We start from the raw sequence: 26,555 nt of genomic DNA, 5'->3' as shown, positions 1-26,555 counted from the left end.
GCTCATTGAATTTTGTGACTTGCTGGTATTGCATTGAAGAAAGATGTAACATCTCAACAGGTTGACAGATGGTTGTGTGCTGTCAGACAGGCATAAAATGAAAGGTATGTTTCTAAGTGAAGGAAAGAGGGAGCTCATTGAAGTTGCAGAGCTCTGTGTCCAATGAGAAGCGACAACCTTAAGTAAGGACCAATATAGGCAGCTGCTCGAGTTATTGGAATAAATCACCTATAACCACATGCAGTGCTTTCAATCACAAAGTGTCTCATTCCACCCCCCAAGTGTATGGAAGTGTTAGTGATTAATTCACAATGAAAAAATATCAGCATTAGAGGTTGGCTAGAGACTTTGCAGTGTGTTATCAATTTTATATGGTTCATATCTCAACTTGAACTTTTGGCCCTATAATGTGTGATATTTTCATTTCATGTCTCCAAATTGTAGAGCGAATTATTAAATTTGGATTGCATTGGCACTTAAAAGGTCAGAGGCATTATTGATGTTCTGTGCTTGGGCCAGCAACTTAACTACGCATGCAGTTTAGATAGTGCCTAGGCTTAGAGAGAATTAAATCTTATTATACATTCATTTCTAGAGATGCTGTGTTGTACATCAATATGTCATGTAGATTATTACATTCATGCATGTATTCAATATGTATGCATAATGTATAGCACTCAATATTTTTTATGTGTATGTTGTATATAAATGTATATGTTGATCTTATCACTAGTTTTGTTTTATTTTTAGAAACTAGTTCTTTCTACAGATGACACAAGGTCATATCACTCTCCGGCTTCATTTCCAGGCACTTTCTTTACTCTTATTTGCATTCCATTTGTAAAAGAATATATAGTTGAATGAAAACCCTGTATTTGAGGACTCGTATTGCATCTGTGGATTGTTAGGAATTCTACAAATGATGTCACTTATTTCCTTACACAAGCTCTGTGCAATAGTAAGGCTGCAAAGTGGGAAGAAATACATTTCCAGGCAAGATGTAAAGAACTATTTGACAGCTTATGCATATCCATTACATCCATTACTAAAACATAACAAAGAGACGGTTTACAAACTGGTTTGTAACTGGTTTAATACAGGAAGAATTCCGCAGTTGCAGTATTTTGCAGAATTTAACAGAACTTTTAAAAAGTGTCGCTGAAATGTGTTTCATTTAGAAAAGGACACGCGGGTACAGTCTATAAAGATGAACTAGTACACTGGCCTGAAATACACTGCTTCAATGCATTTACTGCTCTCTGTCCTTAGAACTCTGCAAATCAACACGCATTGTAATTTCACCTGTTATTTATTTTTATTTCACATTTTCTTGTGTTAGATTACAGTTTATTTTAGTACTGGTTCTGTTTATTATTATTATTATTATTATTTACGATCAGGTGCAATGCCACATATTTCTAACAATTGCATAGCTTTCTCAAGGGCATGACCTTTAAATAGCATATTATTAACTTAAATTGAGTGAATGGGGACCAAAAGTTAACCTGCATTCACAGTTTTTCTTAGGCGACTAGCACAGGGTTGGTACTGGATTTGGGGGGTTCTAAACATTGGTGCACTTCAGCAATGACCTCAGTCATTATTTCCATATATCCTACTACATTTCCTACCTCTGAGCGTTAGGACCCATATTAAGCAGTGCTAAATCGTAAGGCCTCGTTACCCTGTCATGTCTTCTATCATATGACACGAATAATAGAAATGTGATGGCTGTACTTCAAACAACAATTCACCTTTAATTGAAACGTATTCGTCTTACAATTTCTAAAGCTCCCAACCCCTCAAAAGAATACGTTGAAGCATTAAGCAATTGCATAGTTTGGTTATCACCTTGTGCCATCTCTGATCTAACCCCTTTGATCTCTCATTTCAGAGAGAAATGTCATGTTACTGTGGATAATATGCAACCCATTTACAACAAAATTGAGAAAATAGCTTTCCACCACACCAAAACAATATGACACATCCCTAATTAATGTAGACAATGCCCTTTGGCACTTGGGGGGAAATATTGTCTGGTTTCAATTATAATTCACATTTCATTGCAAAGCTTCAGATTACGTGCCTACAATTTATATTCATTTTAGTTTTTGTGATTCCTAAGTCGGTTTTGTATTTATTTTTAGTGGAGACGGATGTATTTTGTTTATTATCTGAAACTGTAAAACCACATTTTTTATTTCATAAGATGCTAGTCACTAAAGCCACATGTTGAATTAACATTTTCAAAAACCTTTAATTAGCGGTTAAATAGAGGCTATCCTTCTGTGCCTTATTAAACAAATATTGTTTCCCAATGTTCGATGTTAATTATAAATTCTTGTCTCTTCTTTTAGATTAACAAGATATCGTACCTTCTTTTTGCAGACTTGTGGCAGTTAAAAGATAGCACTTTCTATTTGTATAAATTGTTCTCGTTAGGCCTCTTGATGTGAGTAAACACACCAAAAAACGAATGCAGCACTGATTAAGAAAAATTATCATTAGGGCCTTTGTTAAACAAATAATTTTGGGGTATTATCTTATCACTTTAATTAATACATGCAAATAATCTTAGAGCAAATTTTTTTTTACAGGTACTCTAGTGAAAATATATGGACACACTAACTTCGGTTTCCATAATATACTGCAGGCCAGATTTTCTCAAACTGTTGCAGGGACAGGCAGATCTCAGGTTATTTGAAGGATTTGAAGGATTGCATGATAAGTATAATAAAAAGTAACACAATACAAATTAAGCCTCTTTTTTATCAGATCAGATAAAAAGTGCTTTATTTTTGGCGGTATAACGTTGAAGTATTGCACGATACAAATTAGGCACTTTTTTCACATTTTTAGGTTACCACAGCTTAATGTATTGTAACTGCCAAGGTGATTAAGGGGTTAGTGGCCATTAGTTTGTTTTTTATTGTACAGTTGCCACCCACTGAGGACATGGATGTGGAAAACGGTGATGAGGATGGTAAGTGGAAGTTTTATTTACTTTATGCTGGCTGGATAATGTTTTATTTTTAATGGGCAAATGCGCTATTATCCAGATCTGGATAATAGCAATTTTGCCCATTACTGTACTGTGGGGAAGGGGGGATGGGGAGGGGGTTTGGGTTTGGTTGTTGGGGTAGATGGGGTGCCCATTCATTGCCATTTAGGTTATCTTTGCTCCCATTGAGTGCATAGGTAATCACACTGGCAATCAATGGGTGTATAGTTTAATATTGTGTTTGTATTGTACTGCTAAGGTAATGAAGGGGTTTACTCCTCCCGCAACCCTCTTTCAAGGCCTATACAACAACCATGGTCCAAATACCACCTTCATCCATCCCCGCTACCCACAATAAACCGGGTACTGGTGTTTAACCCCTTAATTGCCTTAGCGGTTAGCCACTAAGTTAATGAAGCTGCCTGTAAATTTATTTTTATTGCATTGGATTGAAGCCGGGGTCTCGGGAGCTGGTATTAAGGTATATTAGCGCCAGAGACTCCCGGCCTCAATCCGATGCAATAAAAATATTTTGTTCTCTTAGTCCTTCTCTCAAATCCCATCTCAGCACCCGTGGGGTGGCGAGATGAGATCTGTGATAAGCTCGCTAGTTCAGAGCACCAATGTTCTCATCGGAGCTACAAGAATAGCGTGATTTTAGAAAAAATGTGAGTTGGAGCTGGTTTGGAGCTCTCACTCGGTTTGTTTGGGCTGCGGTGCTAACGTTCGGGAAAATGCACTTCCGAATGAGTTTGGCAGGTCATTGGAGCTTTCTGAATAGCAAACTTGCCAAATCGTTTGGGAAGTGCTCACAAACCTCGATGAGTTTCTTATCGAAGTTTATAGAATAGGCCCCTAAGTGTTCTCAGGGTATAAATTCATCTTGATAAATATGAGTAGTCCACGATCCCAGTTCCCCCAGCGTCTGTCTTGGACTACTGTCTCGATCCCTGTGAATTGGAGTACCTGAGCAATGTCCTTGTGCTGTTCAATGATGTGTCTTGATATGGAGGTATCAATCTTATTCCTGACTGTGGCTAAATGTTCAAAAATGTGTCTCCTGAATTGATGGCAGGTTTCCCCCACATATCGTTTGCCACATATGCAGGTGGCTAGATATATTACGCCTATGGTGAGACAGTTTATAAAATGTTTGTTGGTATAGTTTTTACTGCTGTCCCTGCGTGAGAAGGTTATTGATGGTGCCACAAAGGGGCACACTTTACAGCCATAGCACTTGAAATTGCCTATCGTTTTACTTTCTCCTAGCCATGTGGGGGCATTGTTTGCCTTAAAATGGCTATGTACCAGTCTGTCACGTAGGCTCTAAGTCCTCTTGCTCATTAGTTTGGGTTTATCAGTTAATAATTTTTGTAATTCATTATCCTCGAGAAGGATGTGTCAATGTTTATTAAGAATACCTGTGATGATTGGCCACTGGTTGTTGTAAGTACCTACAAAGCAATCAGTTTTTGGTCAGGGCTTGGGGATTGTTTAGCAGTCAGTAATTCATCTCTTGCTGTGTACTTAGCTCTTTTATAGGCTCTTAATATACTGCCTTTATTGAGGCCACTTTCTAGAAATGTTTTAGTCATTAGGGCCGCTTAGGTCTAAAACTACCCTCAGAAATTGACCTACAGGGAATCAGAGCCCAAAGTATTACATATACATGTCTATTTTTTTTATGGTAATGACCAAAATCATTATTAGCCACATTTGGCTAATAGGGATATTGGGCATTACTCTAGAGGGGAGGTGGTGGGTGAATGGTTAGCTGCCCCGGGAGTGTGGTTAGGCCTCCAATTGGGGTGGCAAGATGGGTTACATTAGCAGTTTGAAAAGTATTGTCTGGCAATGCTTTACTAGCCACTAATGTCGCCAACAGTGTTAGGGAGTGTTTGAAAAAATAATATAAAAAATATTAATAGTATTAACCCATTTGGTGCCAGTCTTATACCTTGGTTGCCACAGGCATCAAACGGGTTAATGCTATTCAGATCAGAGGCTTCTGTAATAATAGATATTACAGAAGCATATGATAGAAGTATCATTAATTCCCGCATCATGACTTTCATTACCACAATGTTGATTAATCACATCTTAAAATGTCAGTAATAACTCTTGCAATTCCTTTTTTACCTGGTGCGATATTAACTCCCCTTTATTGGAGTGTGATGTATCTGGGCCAATGATTGTTGTGGTATGCTACATTTGATCCCCCTTTAAGCAGCAATCGATGCTGCTCATTTTTTGCATAATCTGAAGTGAATGACCAGTGGACTTTATCTCACTATTTTCAGCTCCATGAACTTTCTAATCTACTTACAGTTTCATCACCAAGCATTCAGCTCTTATCTATGGGAAACAATATAATTCTCTCTATTATGAGTCTGAACAAGTTCACAATTTGTCATTTGTAGGCAGGCTGGGGGATTGAAATCTAAATTTTGCGATCTTTTGAAGTTCAAGTCTAACTTTGAAATTAACATTCAAATTTAAGAGAAATTTAATCCAAAACCCGAGAAAGTCTCACCCTCCTTCTTTTTTGCGTGTTTTTTTTAAATATTTTTTTTTAAAAGAAGATTTTGAGTTTGTAAATAAAAAAAACAAGCAAACTTTTTTAAAAAGTTCAAAGTTTGACATTTTTGGAAACTTTTTCCTATTTATTTTGTGATTTCTTTCCATAGTTTTTTTTATACAAAATCCAAAATGGGTTCCTGCAAAAAACAAAACTTGACATTTTTATTAAAGCTAAAACACCAGAAAAAGGGCCAATCCTTGATGTTATAACCCTATTGTGTAGTTTCCATTATATGGCTTGTTTATCATAGCTACTGCTAAAATCCAACATTTTCTCACATTTTTATTTCCTTTTTCTGATAAATCCTACTCAAAAAGATCGTTCAACATTTTTTTTCAAGAATAAAGGCCTTGCTTGCTATAAAATGACTGCGTAATACTAAATAATATTGTTAAAAGATGGTGGTGAATTATTTTATATATGCCCAACTACCTAAAGCTTCTTCTCCTGGTGCTGAAAGATACCTTACAGCCTAATGGCTGTACAGCCTAGCCTTCCAGTCTAGTGGCTGTAAGGTGTCTTCCACAGCCAAAAAGTGTCTTATGGCTTAGCAAATATGGGCCGATTTGCGCATGGGTGAATGGCGAGTGCCGACTGCGCATGCGCAAAGGGCGCGATTGGTGATTCCCAGTCGCTTATGCGCATGTGTGATTGGCACTTGCCCACCTTGCGATCGGCGTTTGCCGGTCACATGCTCATGTGCAATCGGAGATTGCCGATCACGCATGCGCACGAGCAGCTGGCAACGATGATCCTGCATGCGCAGTCGGCAAGTGCCAATCGCACATGCGCATCCAGTGGGGATACAAAACAGGGACAGCACCACAAAAAGTGGGAACAGAGGCCTAAAAAACGGGACTGTCCGGGCTAAACTGTGACGTCTGGTCACCCTTCCAATGTTACTTAAGGTAGCACCAACCATGGACACTTTTTTTTGTTTCTAGACATCCTAACTTGGCCTTTAACTTATAGTTTACAGTAGGTGTTTGTTAGATGGCATTGCAGGTCAGCAGCTGTAATTATTAGTGGGTATGCTCATGCTCTTTGCAATTGGCACATGCCTCACAATAATGGAACATTTCCACTGGCCAATAAACGTGAAATATAACTATAACATATAGAATTATCCAGTAGTATACTTAGATTTGTCTTGCAATATCCTGCCTTTTTCTTAAATAACATTGTTCTGATGATTGGACTGATTTATGTACTGCTGCTGAGAGGCTGTGAGAGAACCTGCAATGAAATTTGTTTGGCTTCACTGCACACAGTCATTATACTACATTCATTCTGTCATATGGGGTTGTTATACGTCTCAGCTATACCAGTTTTCCAGTGAATCGTGAACTCTCTTATTCCTCTCTTAACTTGTGTAATTCAATATTAATGTATCACACTGTAAGTGCACAACCTAATATTTTAACTAAATATTGCAACAATTTTTGCTGGTGTGAACTTTACCTAACACACGTGTAATATTAAAAAAATATAGTTGTAAAATTGTTTGAATTATGCATGATATTATCATACCTTAATGTTCAGTACATCTGTAAGCAACCACTCATACATTAGTTATATATTTCGGAGGGTAGTTCTGCATTTTCTTTGTGAGACCATCTGTTGTGGCTAAAACAGTCTGCTAGTTTTCCAGATTTCCGTGTATGTCTTGGAAGACAATTAATTACTCTTGGTGTAAGTGATGTTCAATAAGTACTTGTCTTGAATGCTTTGGAATCCATTGAGAATTACACTGCTTACTCGTGGTTCAGTTGTTTTGGAAGACAAATAAATATTAAAACCTACCACTTCTTGCAGAGCTAGAAAACTGTGGCTGCACAATTAGAAGGTGTGTGCCAGAAGTTTGGATGTTACTGTACATTGTTAATTACATTGTAAAGGAGCGGCTCAGTGAGTAAAGACACTGACTGGCACTGAGAGTTTGAAGCAGGAGAGCCTGGTTCATTTCCTGGTGTTGGCTCCTTGTGACCTTATGCAAGTCACTTTATCTCCCTGTGCCTCAGGCACCAAAAAGATTGTAAGCTCCATGGGCAGGGACCTGTGCTGCAAAATTTCTCTGTAAAGCGCTACATAAAACTAGCAGCGCTATGCACGCAATGTCTTGTATATAATGTATACCCTATTCATTTATGTAACTGTATTTGTAGCCATGTATTATTTGTTTTACTCTGTGCCCAGGACATACTTGAAAACGAGAGGTAACTCTCAATGTATTACTTCCTGGTAAAATATTTTATAAATAAATAAATACAAGAACATGCTATTATTATTATTATTATTAATTAATTAATAATGATGCTCTTCTCATAAGATGAGTAAGGATGGGCACGTTCAAGGGTTCAAAATCTGAACTTTGTGGATTTGATATTTGATTTGAACTCCAAGTCTAGCTTTAGAAGTGCATTTAAAATAGCTTCCCCAGGAGGATGTGCTGACTGCTACCCATGCCCCGCCCACCCCCCTCTCCTTTTTATCCCTCTTCCTTCTCTCTTTCTCTTCTGTACTTTTCTACCCTAGTGGTTCAATAAGAACGGAAAACAAAAGACTTATTCAAAACGCTATCATTTTTCAGCCACTGTCCCAAAGTTAAGTTGCTCCCTCGCCAAAAGAAAACATAGATGTATCTAGACACAAATGACGTCTATTTTAGAAATCCGGTAATACAACACTAAGTGCGTCTAGTATGTAAACCTGGTAATTTGAATATGGTTGTTTTATGTGATATAAATGTAAGTTGTAACAACTTAATAAAAAAGTTTGAAAAAAAAAATGCATTTAAAATCAGAGAAAATTTCGATCCAAACCTTTCCTCATTTTTTAAAGGATATTTTCATTTTTCTTTTTAATAAAACGGTGAAAATGGTGGAATATTTTAAAGAAAAAAAACATGCACATTTTTGTAAAAATATTCAACGTTCACAATATTTTTTTTAACCAAAATTGAGAATATTTTAAGATTTTTTACATTTGATAAAAATCCAAAAACAAATCGAGGTTTTCCAAAACCAGAACACAATAAATTTTTTTAGACCCAAAACAGAAAACTTTTTTTGGAACCAAAACAAAAACCAAAACCCCAATGGAAGTTCATCCTTTATAGAACAGTTTAATAAACACAAACAAAGTGCCATTATTAAATCATGATGTCAGCCCCTTATGAAATATGAAATAACTTTTATAAAATGTAATAGCTTTTATTGGTATCAGTAGGAGGTGGGAATATATTTATTATTTGTAAATATTAGACAAATGGTAGAATATTACATTGTACATTGATTTTTTTGGAAACCAAGAATATTTGCGCAGTAAAATAGAAACTTGAGAGGTTATATGATATATAACCATGATGTTCCTAATGTGTTATATATGGTTTTGGGTAGCATCCACTGTGTATAGCTGGAGTGGGATGGACTGGCTCGGAGGGGCAATTGAGGAGATCAGTGTGCAACTAAAAATCTTCTCTTCCTTACCATTACCCCACTTTGTACCAAGGTCTGTGAGTCATCTCACGGTGTCAGAGGGTTTAAAAAGATTAACATACTGGTGAGATGAGACAGAGAATGGATGCTGAAGTGACTCTAGATCTTATATATGCTTATACTTGCATAGTTTAGTGAAGATCATGAGATTGTACTGCTAAATGGCAAAACATGGCAAAAAGTACATGGTTAAAAACCTTTGTGAATTTTTCAGGAATATCCAAATTCTTGGGGAAAAAAATCACAAAAATGTTTGCTATTTGACCTGGAAGACATTTGTACATCTCTACATGTAACTTACTACCTCTGGAAGACCTCCATCCTACTTGGTGACACATTATTTTGTCAATAATAATAAAATAAACTTGTGAGGGGTTTTGGACTTCTTCTTGCTACTCTCTTGTGTGATGTCACCCCTACCATATTCTTTATTGGTTCTCAGATAAGGACAGGGTGGCATAAGGGTGAAGAAGTCACTTGATTGACAAACACTTTCCCATTCAGAGGCCCCTAAGAAATTAAACTTGTAACACATTTCTAAAAAATTAAAGCAGTCAAACCTTTGCTATTAACATTTTTAGATTTGTTTAGTGAAGCCAGTTAGACTGGTACACTTTTTTTTTAAAGTATGCTTTCTGGTCGGGTACATGGGATTACACTTTACATAATAAGGCCTTTAATGCTGCATTGGCACTGAAGGAATACAAAAAAATGCATCTTACCATACTTCATCTAAGTTTTCTGATGTTTTCTAAGCCACTGTTGAACTGATCCTGAAGAGTCTATAGTCTTCTGGTATCAGATCACCCTATATCTAGTAGAATCTTCTCCTTGTTTGCATCATTAAGGACATACATTTTAGCCCAATCCAAAGAAGGACCTTCACCAATTCAGTTCCATCCCCCGCCTACAATAAACCATCCTCAGTAATGACTTAAAGGAGCAATCCAAGCATTTTTTTATTTCTAATTTTTAATACAGGTTTGAAGCAGGGGGTCTCCGGAGCTGACCCCCATTAATTTAAGCTCAGGGGACCCCTGCTTCTGTAGATACTTAACTCTGAAGGGGGTGCCGGTATCGCCTGCTTTTTTCTACAATTTAAAGCTCCCGCGTCACACGAGCCAATTGGAAGCCACATGATGACATCACAGCTCCCTATTGGCCCGCAGGGCCTGGGAGTTGTGAAAAGCAGCCATAATGTGAAACCTGGAGGGGCTATCAGCACCCACTACGGAGGTATGTACCTCTGAAATTAATGGGGTTCAGCTCCGGGGACCCCCTGCTTCAATCCTCTATATTAATTTTTTTTTTTAAGAAAAATAGCTTGAATTGCCTCTTTAAGATGCAGCTATCAGGTACTTGATGAGTTGTTTTCTGTCTTCATAAATCACAAACTACGAGCCCTCCCTTTTTTGTTTACTCACCCCCATCCTCTCGCCTCACTCTCCCCTCACTCTCCCCTCTGTCATCTAACCTCCCTCTCACTCCCATCCTCTCTCCCCCATCCTTTCTACTCCCTCCTCCCATCCTCTCTCCTCCCTCTCCGCCCCATCCTCTATCCCCCCTCTCCACCCATCTTCTCTCCTCCCTCTCCCCATCTTCTTTCCCCCCTCTCCCCCATCCTATCTCCTCGCTCTCCCTATCCTCTCTCCCCTCCACCTCCATCCTCTCGCCCCCTCCATCTTCTCTGTCCTCCCTCCGTCCTTTTACTCCCCCCTCCATCCTCTCTTTCCCCCTCTCCATGCTCTCCCTCCCCATCTTCATCCTCTCTCTCCCCCTCCATCATCTCTCTCCCCTCCATCATTTCTGTCCCCCCTCAATCATCTACCCCCTCCATCATCTCCCCACCCCCTCCATCCTCTCTCTCTCCCCCTCCATTCTCCCCCTTTATCCTCTCCCCCTCTCATCCTTTCTCCCCCCTGTATTCTCTCTCCACCCTCCACCCTCTCTCCCGACACCCTACCATCCTCTCTCTTATCTCTTCCCTCCTCCATGCTCTCTCACCCCGCCATCCTCTGTCTCCATCCCCTCCATTCTCACTGCCCCTCCATCCTCTCTCTCCCCACCCCCTCCATCCTCTCTCCCTCTCCTCTCCCCCCCTCCATCCTCTCTCCCTCTCCTCTCCTCTCCCCCCTTCATTCTCCCTCTCTCCCCCTTCATCTTCTCTACTCCTTTTTATCCCCCCCTCCATCCTCTCTTCCCCATCCATCCTCTCTCCCCCCATCCATCCTCTCTCACCCCCCTCCATCCTCTCTGTCCCCACCCACTCCATCCAAACTCCCCCTCCATCCTCTCTCTCCTCACCTCCTCTGCCATGTCTCTATCCACCCCTTCCATCCTCTCTCCCCACCCTTCCATCCTCTTTCTCCCCCCTCCATACTCTCTCTCCCCTGTTCCATCCTCTCTCCTCCCTTATATACACACAAACACTACACCATATTCACACATACCAAACATGCAACATTAGTGTAACACACACACATACCATATACAAATACACATTTATATCCAACATATACAGTACATGCACATAATGCATGAAACACACATATGGATTACAAATACACACACACTTACCGACATACACACACACTTACCGACACAGACACACACACACACACACACACACACACACACACACACACACACACACACACACACACACACACACACACACACACACACACACACACACACACACACACACACACACACACACACACACATAGATACACATACACAGACACACACAGACACACAGACACACACACAGACACACCCCAACACAGACACAGATACACACACACACACTTACTAACACAGACAAACACACACACACAATTACAAACACTGAAACACACAAACTTACCAACACAGACACACACACACTTATCAACACAGATACACACACACTTACAAACACAGACACACACTTACCAACAGACACACACACTTATCAACACACACACACACTTACCAACACAGACACACGCACGCACACACACACACACACACACACACACACACACACACACCAACACATAAACACATAAACACACACTTACCATCACAGACACACAACTACACACACGAACTTACCTACACAGACACACAACTACACACACACACTTACCGACACAGACACACAACCACACACACACAGACACACACACGGAATCGGGAGATCTAGAGGACCAGCTATAGAGTGCTCTTCAGTGCCACCTGCTGCCCAGAAGCTGCAGTGGTTAAGCAGCCAGACAGCCCTGCTCTCCTCCTCCCTTCTACCGGCTACAGCTATTCTAATGTGATCAGCCCCACTCTCCGCCCCCGGCATCCTCCTCTGATCTTCTCCTACCTCCACTCCCCTCCATTCTGCCCAAACCGGGAGGACACCGGGAGAAATCATTAATAACTGGGACTGTCCCGGCTATACCGGGACATCTGGTCACCGTAGTTCTGCATCCTCGCAGGCTGGGCATAGGTATTCTGATGGAATAATGAAGGGTGCCAGGAACTTTTATAATACAATAAAAGAGCTTTATTGACAGTCACACTGCTCCTCACACATTCACATTATCCACAATAGACATACTTCTTATATCTTCACTGTGTTTGTAATATTTACATCTTCCCAAGTTAGCACCCACTTTTAATGCTCTAGAGAGGTATTTAAGCTTGTTGCTATTACTTTCATTTAAGGCTGCACTTCTAGTGCCGGCGATGACGACAGCGATGCGGTGTCGCATCAAAACAAATGCATTGGTCGCGATTGCTGGAAGTCATCTCAATTTGATTTTTCCAGCGATCGTAGCCTGACGTCGCTGTCACCGTCGTGTCGCCATCACTATAAGCATATCCTAAGTGCCCATCTTCTGCATAGTGTCTGTAACTCTCTGTATCAATTGAGCCCTATCTTGGGTTGCCCTTACTATCATGAACTGTGGTATTATTATCAGGCTACTGCGTTCCACTCTTCAGCACTCAGTTTCTGAGGTAACAAGGGGCCTCTTAACAAGGTCGATCCGACTATTTCACAGGACTACTACAAGGATAACCCCAATAGGACATAGGCTTCCACTTTGTGAGCCTTTCATTTTCTGTAGTACAATGGCTATGGACGCTAACTGGGTGGGACACTTTCCCTAACTATAAAATAACAAACGGACAGTATCAATATACATTAACTATACACTTAAACATATGTACAATACTAACAGTGAGGCCCCTCCAAAAGTCTCTCCTGGAGACCTGGATTCTAGAACCTCCAGGGTAGTCTTCTATACCCTGATAGTGACATCACTTATCACAGACATAAAATGGGTGTGGCTTCTTTCCTGCCAAGTCACTCCTTACCATGTGATGGGAGAGGGGCATTATCCGGCGTGAGCCGACACAGTTAACCCATTTGGGGCACTAACTCCTTAACTCAATAGTAGTCCCAAAGGGGGGTTACAGTTGTATAAGCAGGCACACAAATTGGATGCAAATTCACCTCCCGTGTCCTACAAGTGGTGTAACGGTGGACTTATATTATGTGATTTTGCAAGCAATTAGATTTTTTTCAGTTATATTTAATTGCATGCTGTAGTTTGTTTATATAAGTTTTTGTTAGGCCATTCTAAATGTATCAAATGCAATACAATTGTAATGTTTTTACAACTTTGTCTTCTGTACTGTACAACTAAAGCTCAAAGGGTTTATTTACTAAAGCTCCTGGCTGCAACACTGGGGCAAAGTCTGTGCAAAAGTATTGCACCAGATTTATCAAAGGAAAAACTCCCATAGCTTTCAATCAGATTCCGTTTTTTTTTAATGAATATGGTCCTTTTTTTCTCTCACAAGTTTTGCCCTAATTTGGCAGCCAGGAGACATTGGTAAATAGATCCCTAATTATTCGTGGTCTATGTTGTGAGAATAGTTTATATATTTTCTCCTGTGTACTTGATATCTAAGTTTAAGGACATCCTTTGTTAGCAACGAGATGTAACAGTTTGGCAACATTTTAATTTAAACAGGCTCGTTTTATTTCAGCGTACTTGTCAGACCTTTGTATCTCAACATATGGTATCATAATAGACATTTCATCGAATATTAATTCTTCAATTGCTTTCAAAATATTTTTTGCAATGTTACATCTCTCTTTGATTTTCATGACTGTATAGTTAACATATGTACTCTTTTATGCATTTATACTTGCCTATATTGCAACAACTTATTACAAGTATGTTTCATATTGCTGTTTGTATATATTCTCTTTATGCTGAAGCTTACATTTTCCTGCTTTCCTCTTTATAAGTTCATTTCTCATTATAACCATGTTACATGGTTTAATTTATTCTTTTCATGCTCAAGTGTTCAGGAAAGCTTTGACTTTCATCCTTTAAGGCTGGCTAGTCTCCGTATTAAATGTGCTTGTTCAACATTTTGATTGTTTCCTGTAAAATTTTCTTGCTTGTTTTTCCACCATGCAACATCGGTGCTTAATGCATCATTATTATGACACACACACACACACACATACACACACACACACACGTAAATAAGTTTGCAATCAATCTTATTCTTACTGTGGTTGGTTGTTTCAATGGTAAACACAGCTTGGGATGGCGTTAAACCTGGTATGTCTTACCTTAACATTAAAAAGGTTATTATAAATGTAACAGTGTTTCCCCCACCCTCCGGGAGATTTTGCCATTACACGGTGTATGGTGGTGCATACCATCTGGCTCACATTAGATCTGAGTCTCCGCCGGTGTTGTTGGGGAGAATAGGACAGGCTTCTGGGGTGCATCATGGGTTCTTATATCTGATGGTACAGAGCCTCCATCTCCTGCAGGCTCCAGTTATATGAAGGCAATCTCCTGCAGAAGAATAACTCCACTCCCTCAGAAAGATTGCACTGTAGGCCAGAGTATATTAAACTGGAACTTCTTTAGTCTCTGTTTCAGCACTGTATAACATGAGCTCCTGCCCAGTACAAACAGGTCTGCAACCTTTGAATAGTCCCTGGACCTACACTCTAAGTCAAGGGCCCCTGAAGCAGTCTTTACTCTTCCCTAGCCCTCTAGCAGGACAAGGGGAATGGTATTACACATTCTCCCTCAAGGGGAAGAGGAACAGAAGGAGCCAATGCACAAACTCCTCTGTGTGTACCAGCCTTTTTCAAATGGGGAGAGGCACTGAAACAATTTAGTGGTGCAGCCCCTTAAGTACAAGGGAAGAGGGTACCAGGTCTGAGCCCAGTATTGGGCAGGACACATGCCTAGTCCCACCTCCTTCTCTGTCACTCAAGGGAGCTGCTCTTGTGAGGAAAACCCAGGATTGGTCCTGTCACTGGCTGCATTGTTACCAGGGCTTACATGACAGGGAGGGCAGACTGGTAGCCAAACCAGGCATGGCTACATAAACATAGTCTATTAATTAGATTTTCATGATCTTAAAAATGACTTATGAAAGTTGGTCACATGCAGTAGGAGAGAAGTTTTACACACCAAAAGCTTTTCAACATAGATAGAGATTTTATGTTTCATTAACTTGTGACTAAAAATGCTAGCTATCAGTCTATCTCTTCCAACCCTCAAGATGTGCAACCCATGAGTGCTGGAATGAAAAGCGGCTGGTGGTGTTTTGGGAGAGGGGTTGAAGGGGCAGCATGAGTTGCAGATCTGTCTGAGACACTCAAATGCGCTATACGTGGTATATCTATTTACTGTAGAGTGGAGGGTCTACCTCACTTTTATTACCAACTATAACATGTTTAATGTCTGGTTATACCCACGTACCAGCTTCATGTTGCATAGCCAGAAACCAACATCACACTGACGAGACCCAAGAGGTTGAAACAGCTGTCTGTGAGTAGGGTTACTGGCTATGTGCTTGAGACACCCTGTGTGTGCTCATTTGCATGTCGTTACCCAGAATCCCGGGCTGCAGTGGAAGCACTGTTTGTTAAGCGATTATGGGGAAGGGCAGGGTTGCCGACCTGTCTGAGACTAGCAAATGCACCACAAGTGGTATTTTTATTTATCCTACAGTACACTTCAGAGCATTAAATTGTTACACTGAGCACAGTTCTACATGCGTTTTAATTGTGGGGTTACTATAGAGCCCATAGGCTGCAGCATTCATGACAATGTACATTTAACAGGAATTAAAAGCAATGATTAAAATCATATTGCTTTTGTGTATTGGCAGTACTCGGAACTTAGAGATGAATGGTTAAATGTTGTAAATGAAACCTAATACTTAACTAATGTTGCTGTCAAAAATGTTGCAATTTGTGGATGCTGCAGATTTGCACATGACACTGCAAATACCCTGAAGGTGGCAGTATTTGGTGATTTATCTTCCCTCCTACAGAAAGACTTATCTGACTGAACTGCAATGAGGAATAAATGTGTTCCATCATCAAGGTTTTATTTCAAGGAGTTTGTTATGCATAACATTGTCATAAATTAATGCAGAAGGGAATCGTTCATTTAGTTATATAATAAGCATTATGCTTTAAAACTGGATCATCATTTGTATTGTAATTTATTTAAATTGCTTTCATTTAAACAGTGTACAAAGTGTTTTCCACAACAACTATTCCTGGACATTTATTTTTTCAGAATGCGTGCTTTTAAGTGCAATATTAATTTTCAATTTCCCAATGTCAATTTTAATGCACTTTGGCTCCATACATTCATTATGAGTTAAACATTCAAAGGGCTGTGCAATAATGGACATGTTCAATAATAGATGTACCTTAATAAAATGTTATAGGAGATGTAGGATTGTTAGGAAGTCTAGCATTAACAAAATGCCCAAATAGGTTAGCTGAAAGTGTTCTTTTTTTCTTCAGTAATGAACATGTTTAAGCTTAGTGTACACGGGATTAATTATTTATCTCTTTCTCATTCATATTGATTGTCTTTCTTTTCGAGCATGCATTGTTGAGAATAAACAGAGCTACATTTTTGTTTGCTTTTATTGTTAGAAATGTGGTTAAAAAGCCTACACTAATACAAATGAAATACCCTTTCTTCAATCTACAGAACAACTTCATTGGGTGTTCACCATAATTGTAACTATACATAGTACAGTTTGTGTTAAATCTTTATGTGCTTTTAAGAAGAAAAAAAATGAATTTAGGGCATCTCTGAATTGTAAAATTTACAAAGTCAAAAGGAACAAAAAAAAATCTCTAAAGGCTATTTAGGGGCAGATCCACAAAGTTTCGTTAAATCAGGGACACTAACGTGATGTTACCTAAATAGGTAACGGACATTAGCTCCCAAGAGTTTAACGGAGATCCACACAACTAAATACAGTATGTGCAAAAATAACATCCATTAGGGCCATCATTTGCATATGGCTAATGCGGTGTTAGCCAGCTAATGTCGAGATAAAACACTCGGCGTTAGCTGCCAGTGACACTGGCTCAAGTTGGTCATATTGTAAGGAATATGCCATGGATGTTCTGGCTACTCCTTTGCCCTCCCTAACACGTAAATCCTGGTAGATGCAGGCAGTGTTAGGCCCAGCTTGGGTTTACCCCGCCCCTCTGCAGCTTCCTTGAGTGGCAGGAGGTGTGACTTGGTTTGTGTGTTGCCCAATCCTGGGTGCAGATCTTGTGCCCTCCCCTCCTGCTCTAAGGAAGAGGCACAACAAAGTTAGAGTGGAGTTCTTCCGAGTTCCCTGAGGACTGTGTAGCTCTAACTGTAATACTGGGAGTTGTAAGCTGTGTCTCGCCCTGTGGGTTGGGACTATATGATCAGTCTCTCTAGGGGATTGTGACAAGGCCCAAAGCAAGATTTGCCAAAGGGACCATCCAGAGGTCTGGGACCAAGAAGAGTATTCGCTGTATGATTAGACTGTGTGCAGTGGATGCTCAATAAAGAGCCTTCTGTTCAATATGTTCTGACCTGGGTTGCAGTCAATCAGGGGGAGTATGGAAGGATTCTACCATAGGGACTGCCTCTAGCACTCCTGGAGCCTGTGATGGATGGAGGTGCTAGCACTGCAGAGACTGAACTGAAGCATCTTCATCAAAAGCCTGTCCTGTTGTCCCGACACCATCGCGGAACCTCAGTCCTCCTGTGAATCAACAGGTAAAGCACACCACCATACACCGGTAGTAGGGCAAACCTCCCAGTCGGGGGGGGGGGGGGGGAGGAAAGCAGCGCTACATACTCTTTGTCTATATTTATTATAAAGCAGCCAAGAAACAGACAATGAAACAAACGACACAATGTTTTGGGGTATTCCCTTTGCCAGGAGTTGTTTGTTTCATTGTTTGTTTTTTGGCTGTATTATAATAAATGTGGATAAAGACTACCAGAGACTGAACCAGTGATTTAAGCAAGTGCGGTGAAGATCTTCTGAGCAGCACTGTATACCTAAGGATTTATATGAACAAAAAGCGTGAGTGCCACGGCACCTTTATTTCTTTTGATTTGTGTGTATATATATATATATATATATATATATATATATATATATATATATACATACACACACACATAAAAATGTTAAATTGTTAAAAATAACCGATTGAGGGTCAGTAGGGCTACCTAGGCTCTCTCAAGGAGAGCCTAGGTAGCCACAATGGCATTCAATGGATACCTGAAATAAATATTTGACTTACCCCATCCTAATTGACGGCAATGAGCCACTCGTAACCAATTCCCCCAAAAGGGTTTATGCCAAACCATAAAAAAACACATTCCAAAGGCTCGATGGTCAAAAAACATAACAAAAGTAAAAATCACCAAAGCAGAAAAAAACAGAAAAAACAATCCAGACGCCTGATGGCAAAGATTATCAAAGAAAACCCAGAAAAATCAAACAAGCAAATAAATCCAGTCCCGATGGCTTATTTGTAATCCATGACCAACAGTGGTCAGGCAACGGGGGATCCTCATCTTTACCGACACCCCTGATCCTCTGTTTATTGCTTTGTTGAATCTTCATCTGTAAGTTTTTCTTGTAAAATCTTCTTTTCTTCTCTCTTCATCTGTTTCTCTTGATGTCTTCTCTCTTCTTTCTTCAGCCACCTGATGTGGCCACTGCTCCAACTTCCGGTCTTCTTTGAGAGTCCTGGTACAGCAACCAAACAGATTTCTTGCCGCTTATTAGTTATGACATCACAGATTTGTACTGTAGAGGCAGGGTTAGGTTTGTTGGGGGCGGAAGTGGGATGATAGAGGTAAGTGCCCCTGGGAGGTAGGTTAGGCCGTCCAGTTGGATTAAGGGGGTGGTTAACCCTCTATATGCAATAACGGTTGAAACTCTGACATATATTGGGTACTAAGGTAGTTGGTTTATTGGTATTAAACCCTTGGCTACCTTAGTGACTGTGAAGGCATAACAAGATGTTAACGTAAGTTAACCACCGCATTACGTCATTAACTGAGCTCTGTGGATCTGCCCCATAGTTATTAACAATTGCGGTAATTTTGCAGTACTATTACAATTTTTGTGGTTTTTACACAGTTTCTGTGAGTTTTCCCCCAAGAAATACGCCTGCTTTCAACAATACATAAATACAATAATGTACTGTAATGTCTTTTGTCACCTTCAATGTATTGTGTATTGTGATACAAAATATGGTGGCACTAACGAAACTAATTATATAATAAGGCTACATGTTTTAATTGTATTTGGCAGATCTTGCCCTAATTAATATTTTCATGTGACCTTATATTAGTGCACACATTAATCTTTAGTATGGACTACACCAGCAATTGTTCCAATGAGATTTTATCAGAGACTGTAAGACATCAAAGACATTATTGAGTTTAACAGGTACCAGTTGATGAGGGGCTTATGTTCCCCACCCCTCATAATTCATAAAAGAGGCCGCTCTATTCCCATGCACAGACAAAGAGTTGGTCATAAATAAAGATGGGCGAATTTTTGGGGCGGTTTTGGTCCTGCAGCGGATCAGTTGGTTCCTTTGGTCCAGATCAATCTCAAAAAGGGCAATTCACATTTTACGGATTTTTTATTATTATTACCAATACACTCCACAGATTTCGCAACTCTTGGACGGATTTGCAGAATCCAATCCGCGGATTGGATTCTGCAAATCCGTCCATTGGTTGTATCTAATGGCGGATTTTGATGAATCCACCCTGATTAAAACTGACCAAATCCATCAGCGGATTTAACACCACCGCAAAATGGATTTTGGGGGGAAAATTTGAGAAAATCCAGGAAACGGATTTGGGTGGATTCACCAATCTCTTATCATAAGCACCTTTTAATATAAATTCTAATTTGTCCTAGCCCCGGTGTAGATCTGCCACAAAACAGGAACTGAGATGGAGTAAGATGCAAACTTGCTTTACTTATGCGTCATACAAAATCCACTTCCTTCTTTGGCCACATAGTCACAGAAAGGATTGACCTTGTCATGTGAAGAACAGTCTCTCATTTGATCCAGCATTTGCTGCTTGCCAACTGGGACTAGTCATAAGTGAAGGTGAAAATAAAAGAAACACAGAAAAGAGAGGGCACAGAAAAGATAACAAATGGCATAAAGGTGTTGGTAAACATGACAGATACTGTATATAGTAAAGGAATTGTGAGGTGAATGGGTCCAAAAAAATGAGAGAATCAAAAATACCAATGCACGTCTCTCTCTATCCCCAGATTTCTTTCACTTCATTCTGCATAAAAGCCTGCAAAATACTTATAATTAACTATTTCTTATCCATGATAGTGTGAGACTTTCCCCCAAAAAGTACTTTATGAAGCCGGGAAAGTTCAGCTTGTGAGACTGTGTCAATATGTATTGCTGGTGTGGAAATTACCCGATGAAGTTTGCTGAGGTGGTGGCATTATCTTTAGGCCCAATTATTTAACTAAAAAAAACTTCCTTTGAACTAGGGAATATGAAATGGTTAATGATAATGTATTGCATGCTTTACGCAGAAGGTTGAAATGAATTAATCGATAAGAAATTGTTAATTATATTTGAATTTCAGATTTTCTGTAGCATGTATTATGACAAAATAAATAATTGCTTTACAGTGCTTTCTCCTGCACTCAGGACTAACTTCTGCCTTTGTTGTGGATCACAAACTTTTTACAGCCCATTTGAGCAAAAATGCAAAACACGTAATTATGTAGTCAAACCAATTGAAAAAGAAAGGTCTGGTTACCTTGATCTTTCTTATTCCTTATTAGTAAGGAACACACTGTATTAGCAGTCTAAGGTTACTTTAAAATATACAGTATTTATGGAAGCATTTTGCAATTATCGTGGACAAGTAGGGCTACATTAAAATAATGACATTGATTGGATGCTCTAAATCCTACCATCTTTGTGAAATAGGCTAATCACTTGCAGACTTTTCTGCAGATTTGACTGTTCTCAGGCCAATGTTTTTCTTTTTCGCTCCCAGGAGCAATGCTGGTTGAGTAATCTGTCTACAAAGCCAGACTCTCAAAACAAAATGTAAAGAAGCTCCAATCTATAAGCGCTAACCACAGTACTATGTATTATCCAATATGTCCTCACCATGGCTTTTCAAATCTCTGCTGCGTGTGACAGTTATGGACACACTGTACCGTTTCTTGTGAGTTGTTAAAATAATAATTTAGGTCACGTAGTGACTTTTGCTGTACCTGCATAACGGGCGCATTCTGTCCAGAGAACATTTCACCTCTGAATACATATATTTGTTCACGGTAAATAACTGTTTTTAAGTGCATATAATGGGCATGTCAGATTTGAGTTTACTTGTGGCTTCTCGACGCTGTCTGCTGTATAAAACATCCATGTAATATCAATAATTATACCATCCTTCAAGAAGTCAGTAATAAATCAGAGCTGTGAGCTGTACCAATCAAATCGATCTATACTGTTGTGCACAGACGTTCTATTAATTAACAATAATAGGTGCTTCTGCCTTCAGTCACAGCCACAATCAAACCTCTGCCACAGCTGATTAAATGAATGCAGGCAGAGCATTATTAATGATTTGAATCATGGTTATAATTCTGCGTTCACATAATTGAAAGGAAACATTAGGAGATATTAAAAGCTGTTAAAAAATAATAGCCACTCTGACACATTTTATATATATATATATATATATATATATATATATATATATATATATATATATATACAGTATTTTTTTTGTCTGTCTACTTTGACAACAAATCATTAATTTCATACTGCTTGGCTCACTCACAAATGTTTCTTTGAAGACGCATCTCTTTTTTTGTATTACAATGTATTTTTAAGATTAAACAGAATTAGAATTAGAAGAGTACCTTTGATGCTGCTTTTAATTGTCTCATATTATATATTTAATAGCTAGACACATTTGATCCAAAAGTGATCCACATTACAAGTATCCGGGACAAACTCCGGGTGTAGCTGATGAGAGGCTGGTGCAGTAAGTCGGCCGAAGTAGAAGCTGAGTTTTAGATCAAACATGAAAAAATGCCAAATGCAATTCATTTTTGTATTCAGTTTGCAAAACAGATAACTGCAAAACTATATTAAGGAAAAAGTAGAAGAATGCATAAAAACACATTTTTATTTCATACTAAAATTGCCAATTGAAAGCAAACTTGTTTAATGAATATCTCACCATCTATTTGTAATGTTTGTATACAATAGGAAGCAGATTGAAGATGGATACAAATAAATCTCTGAGCATTTACTGAGACAGCCTTTATTTTACAGTGCTACTTCTTTACAATTGAATTTGGTCTTTGCAAACAAGATGGACAGGTGCGCGCATACGGAGCAGGACTGCTGTCTTCTATTGGAGAATTAAAGGTAAGGCAACAAAACCCTCATCATAAACTAACCTGCGCATAAGCTACTGTATATTAGAATTCTGAAGTTAAAACAGGTTGAGGTGTTTTCAGATTTGACATGATCAGGCAATTAGAAATGCATACAGAACAGTTGACATTGGAAATATGTCAGTACAAGAACAATCCTCTGTAGCAGGTTCCCTACTCACAGCTATCTACAGGTCAGTGAAAAACTGTTTCCTTGACTTGTTTCTTCATTAATTTTTATGGAAGTCGAGATTCTGGAGTAGCTTTTGTTGGACAACTTAATGCATTTTAGTTTGGGGTAGATCAGGTCTGTCATCTGTCACTGATTATTTTTGTATCTCAGTGTTTTAGTGTCTGTTTGGCTGATTTTTACCATAAGTAGCCTCATGTATGTCAGTGAAGTCCCATTGATAAAAAATCATTACTTTTCCATTAAAATGCTACTTGTTTGATTTAGAATTCCCAAATCTCATTGATTGTGGTTCTTAGAGTGGACATCTCTGGACGAGGTAAATATATATTGAGCATGCCACCATAGGAAAAGCCATTTGTTACAGCACTGCCAAGGTGAACTATTTACATATATAAAAGACATACAAAATTCCAGCGCTCCTCCCAAATTGGCTTGCAATATATAGTATTAGTTTGAATTCTAACATGTTAACCTATGTGTTATAACAAAGGAGTGTCAAGGTAAACTCCAATGTAACAGGTACCTATACTTGTATAGCCCTGGTCCCCTTACCAGCGCGGGTCCCCGGCTATGGTACGCTTCACCGTGAACCCCCTTTTCTCTGGGTAGGTGCCGCGTGGTCAGCGAAGATGGTCGGGCGAGATAGCCGGCAGCAGGAGGCGCAGGGAGGCTCCGGCGGCTCTCCACTAGTTGGCGCCGCCATCAGGCGGGCGCCACCATGTTGTAATTAACTGCGCATGCGTGAACGCTCGCGCATGTGCGGACGAGTGCGGTGGCCATCTTGTGTGTGGCGAAATGGCCGCGCATGCGCAGCAGAGTGACGGAATTGCGGCGGCCATCATAAAGGTGGCAGACAGAGCGCAGGGGAATGTAGAGAGGCAGGAAGCCCCCCTAGATGTTGCCCATGCGCAGGACAGTGGCACGCGGCCACTAGGATAGCGCAGGCACAGACAGGAAAAGGTAGGTGGCCATTAGAGAGGCGCCCATGCGGTCTCCATAGGCAAGAGCCTCCTTGGGGACTACAGTTCCCAGGAGGCATAGCTGCAGGCAGTCAGGTGCTTTAGCTTAGCCAATAGGGCTGAGGAATCCTCCTGTTTAGGGGATGATCTAGTTAGGGATATTAGCAGGCTTGCAGGAAGGAAGTCACTCAGGGATGGGAGGCAGACAGGGGAGGAGGTAGTTGTGCAGGGTCAGTGACCAATGCACTAGGCCAGAGTACTCTCCCCAGGCCCCAGATAGCCCTGAGTCATCAGTGAGTTGCTGCAGCTAGGGACAGACCCCAGATAGGGATGCTGCCACCTTAGCTGAGCAGGATAGCTAGGCTGAGACAGTGTTGCTTTGCAGTGTAGCCACAGTAGTTATATTTGGCTGCTTCAAGAGAGGCCCCTTCAGTGCAAGGGGGGGGGGGGGGGGGGTTGCTTTCTATAGTATACACAGTGTTATGTGATATCACCGGTGCCAGTTGCACGTGGTGATCACGGCCTGCGTCTGGGCTCAGACAGGCTATACAGTAAGAGACATTCTGTGGGTGCGACGCTCCACGAGGGAGACACCTCACACAGAGGTGGGACACCGCGGAGGCGGATTCCTGTTCCTGCGTCAGACCCTTTTTGAAGATCTTTACCCCCGGGCGCGGATGCGTGCCCGGGCAGGTATGTATAAGTGCACCAACTATACACACGTGGGCAGCACTGCCACACATCTGGGGTGGGAACGGGCCAGGACACTGGGACGCTGGTGCCGAGCACCCAATTATTGTGGGCACTGTGTGGTTAGGTTACTTTTGGGGGGTGGAGAGGCTAAGGGCCTGTACAAGGGGATATGCCCTTGCACCCAATGTATGTTATGCATAGAGCTGTTGGTACTCTGTATTATGTTATTTTGATGTATTGGGTGACCTGTCCATTCTATGGATGAGTGTTATAGACACTGACTATTACCCTGAGTAAATACAGTTGCATATACTTGGTGTGTGTGTTTACTTATGGTGTATTCCCGGAAGGGGCTATCCTACAACCTGTGTGGATCCCTTCTGGGTGGAGGCGCTGTTGCATCATCTACACACCACAGGCTCCCAGTGGCGGAGGTTCAGGCCTCCTGGTTGCCAACAGGTAAAGAAGCAGTACCGGTAGTTACAGAGTATCCTCCAACCTCACTAAGGGGGGGGGGGGAAGGGTACAAGGGCTTCACTAAATTAATACAATGTCTTATTGTCCTAAACTTAGTGAAATACAGTATGTGAAAGTGCCCAAAGGGTTAAATGAAAGAAGCATAATGCTTTTTATGATTTAGTGCAATTAAAAAGTGGCATAAGCATAAGCCAGTAAGAAAGTTCCTTAAATATATATATATATATATATATTATATATTATATATATATCTATATATATATTTTTGAAAATGTTGTATGTTGGTGTCCCTATGGGCAATCTGATTGGTCCTTTGGCCCGTCACTCTGCCTCAGGCCAATCTGATTGGTCCCTCGCACTGCCCGCCGCCGCACACCTCTCATTGGCTTGCAGCCTTCGCTCACCACACCTACCCCACTGGCACACTCGGCCCGCCAGACAGACCGGCTCTCTCGCTGAACCCCCCCCCTGCTCCCAACATGGGACGGAGGGGAAGCACACCCAGTCACTGCTTCCATCCCCCCACCCACCCACCCAGTCACTGCTTCCCCCCCACCCACGCAGTCACTGCTTAAGTCACTGCTTCCCCCCCACCCACCAAGTCACTGCTTCCCCCCCATCCACCCAATCACTGCTTCTCCCCCCACCCACCCAGTCACTGCTTCCCCCCCCAACCCACCCAGTCACTGCTTCCCCCCCCACCCACCCAGTCACTGCTTCCCCCCCCACCCACCCAGTCACTGCTTCCTTCCCCGAATCACTGCTTATGTCACTGCTTCCCCCCCGAGTCACTGCTTCCCCCCCACCCACCCACTGCTGCTCCCCATCCCAGTCACTGCTTCCCCCTCAAAGTCAATGCTTCCCCCCCCACCCACCCACCCAGTCACTGCTTCCCCCCCCACCCACCCAGTCACTGCTTCCCCCCCGACCCACCCAGTCACTGCTTCCCCCCCCACCCACCCAGTCACTGCTTCCCCCCCCCACCCACCCAATCACTGCTTCCCCCCCCACCCACCCAATCACTGCTTCCCCCCCACCCACCCAGTCACTGCAAAGTCACTGCTTTAGTCACTGCTTCCTAAAGTCACTGCTTATGTCACTACTTCCCACCCCCGAGTCACTGCTTCCCCCCCCACCCACCCACTGCTTCCCCCAACCCAGTCACTGCTTCCCCCTCAAAGTCAATGCTTCCCCCCCACCCACCCACCCAGTCACTGCTTCCCCCCCCACCCACCCAGTCACTGCTTCCCCCCCCCACCCACCCAGTCACTGCTTCACCCAAGCACCAAGCTTCAAGGTCACTGCTTCACCCAGTCACTACTTCACCCAAACCTAGTCACTGTTTCACCCACCCACCCAGTCA

General features: G+C 41.2%; 1 protein-coding gene across 1 annotated transcript in view; it reads left to right on the top strand.

Annotated features, from left to right (window-relative positions):
* TPH2 (tryptophan hydroxylase 2) overlaps positions 1 to 26,555 on the top strand; it is a 121,153-nt gene that overhangs the window by 68,779 nt on the left and 25,819 nt on the right. Inside the window, exon 9 of the mRNA XM_075600230.1 lies at positions 22,767 to 22,862. Coding sequence (XP_075456345.1) covers positions 22,767 to 22,862 — 96 coding nt within the window. The remainder of the gene's footprint in view (positions 1 to 22,766; positions 22,863 to 26,555) is intronic.

This window comes from Ascaphus truei, chromosome 5 (assembly GCF_040206685.1).
Source record: "Ascaphus truei isolate aAscTru1 chromosome 5, aAscTru1.hap1, whole genome shotgun sequence".
Lineage (NCBI taxonomy): Eukaryota > Metazoa > Chordata > Amphibia > Anura > Ascaphidae > Ascaphus > Ascaphus truei.
This window is presented reverse-complemented; position numbering and strand designations above follow the sequence as displayed.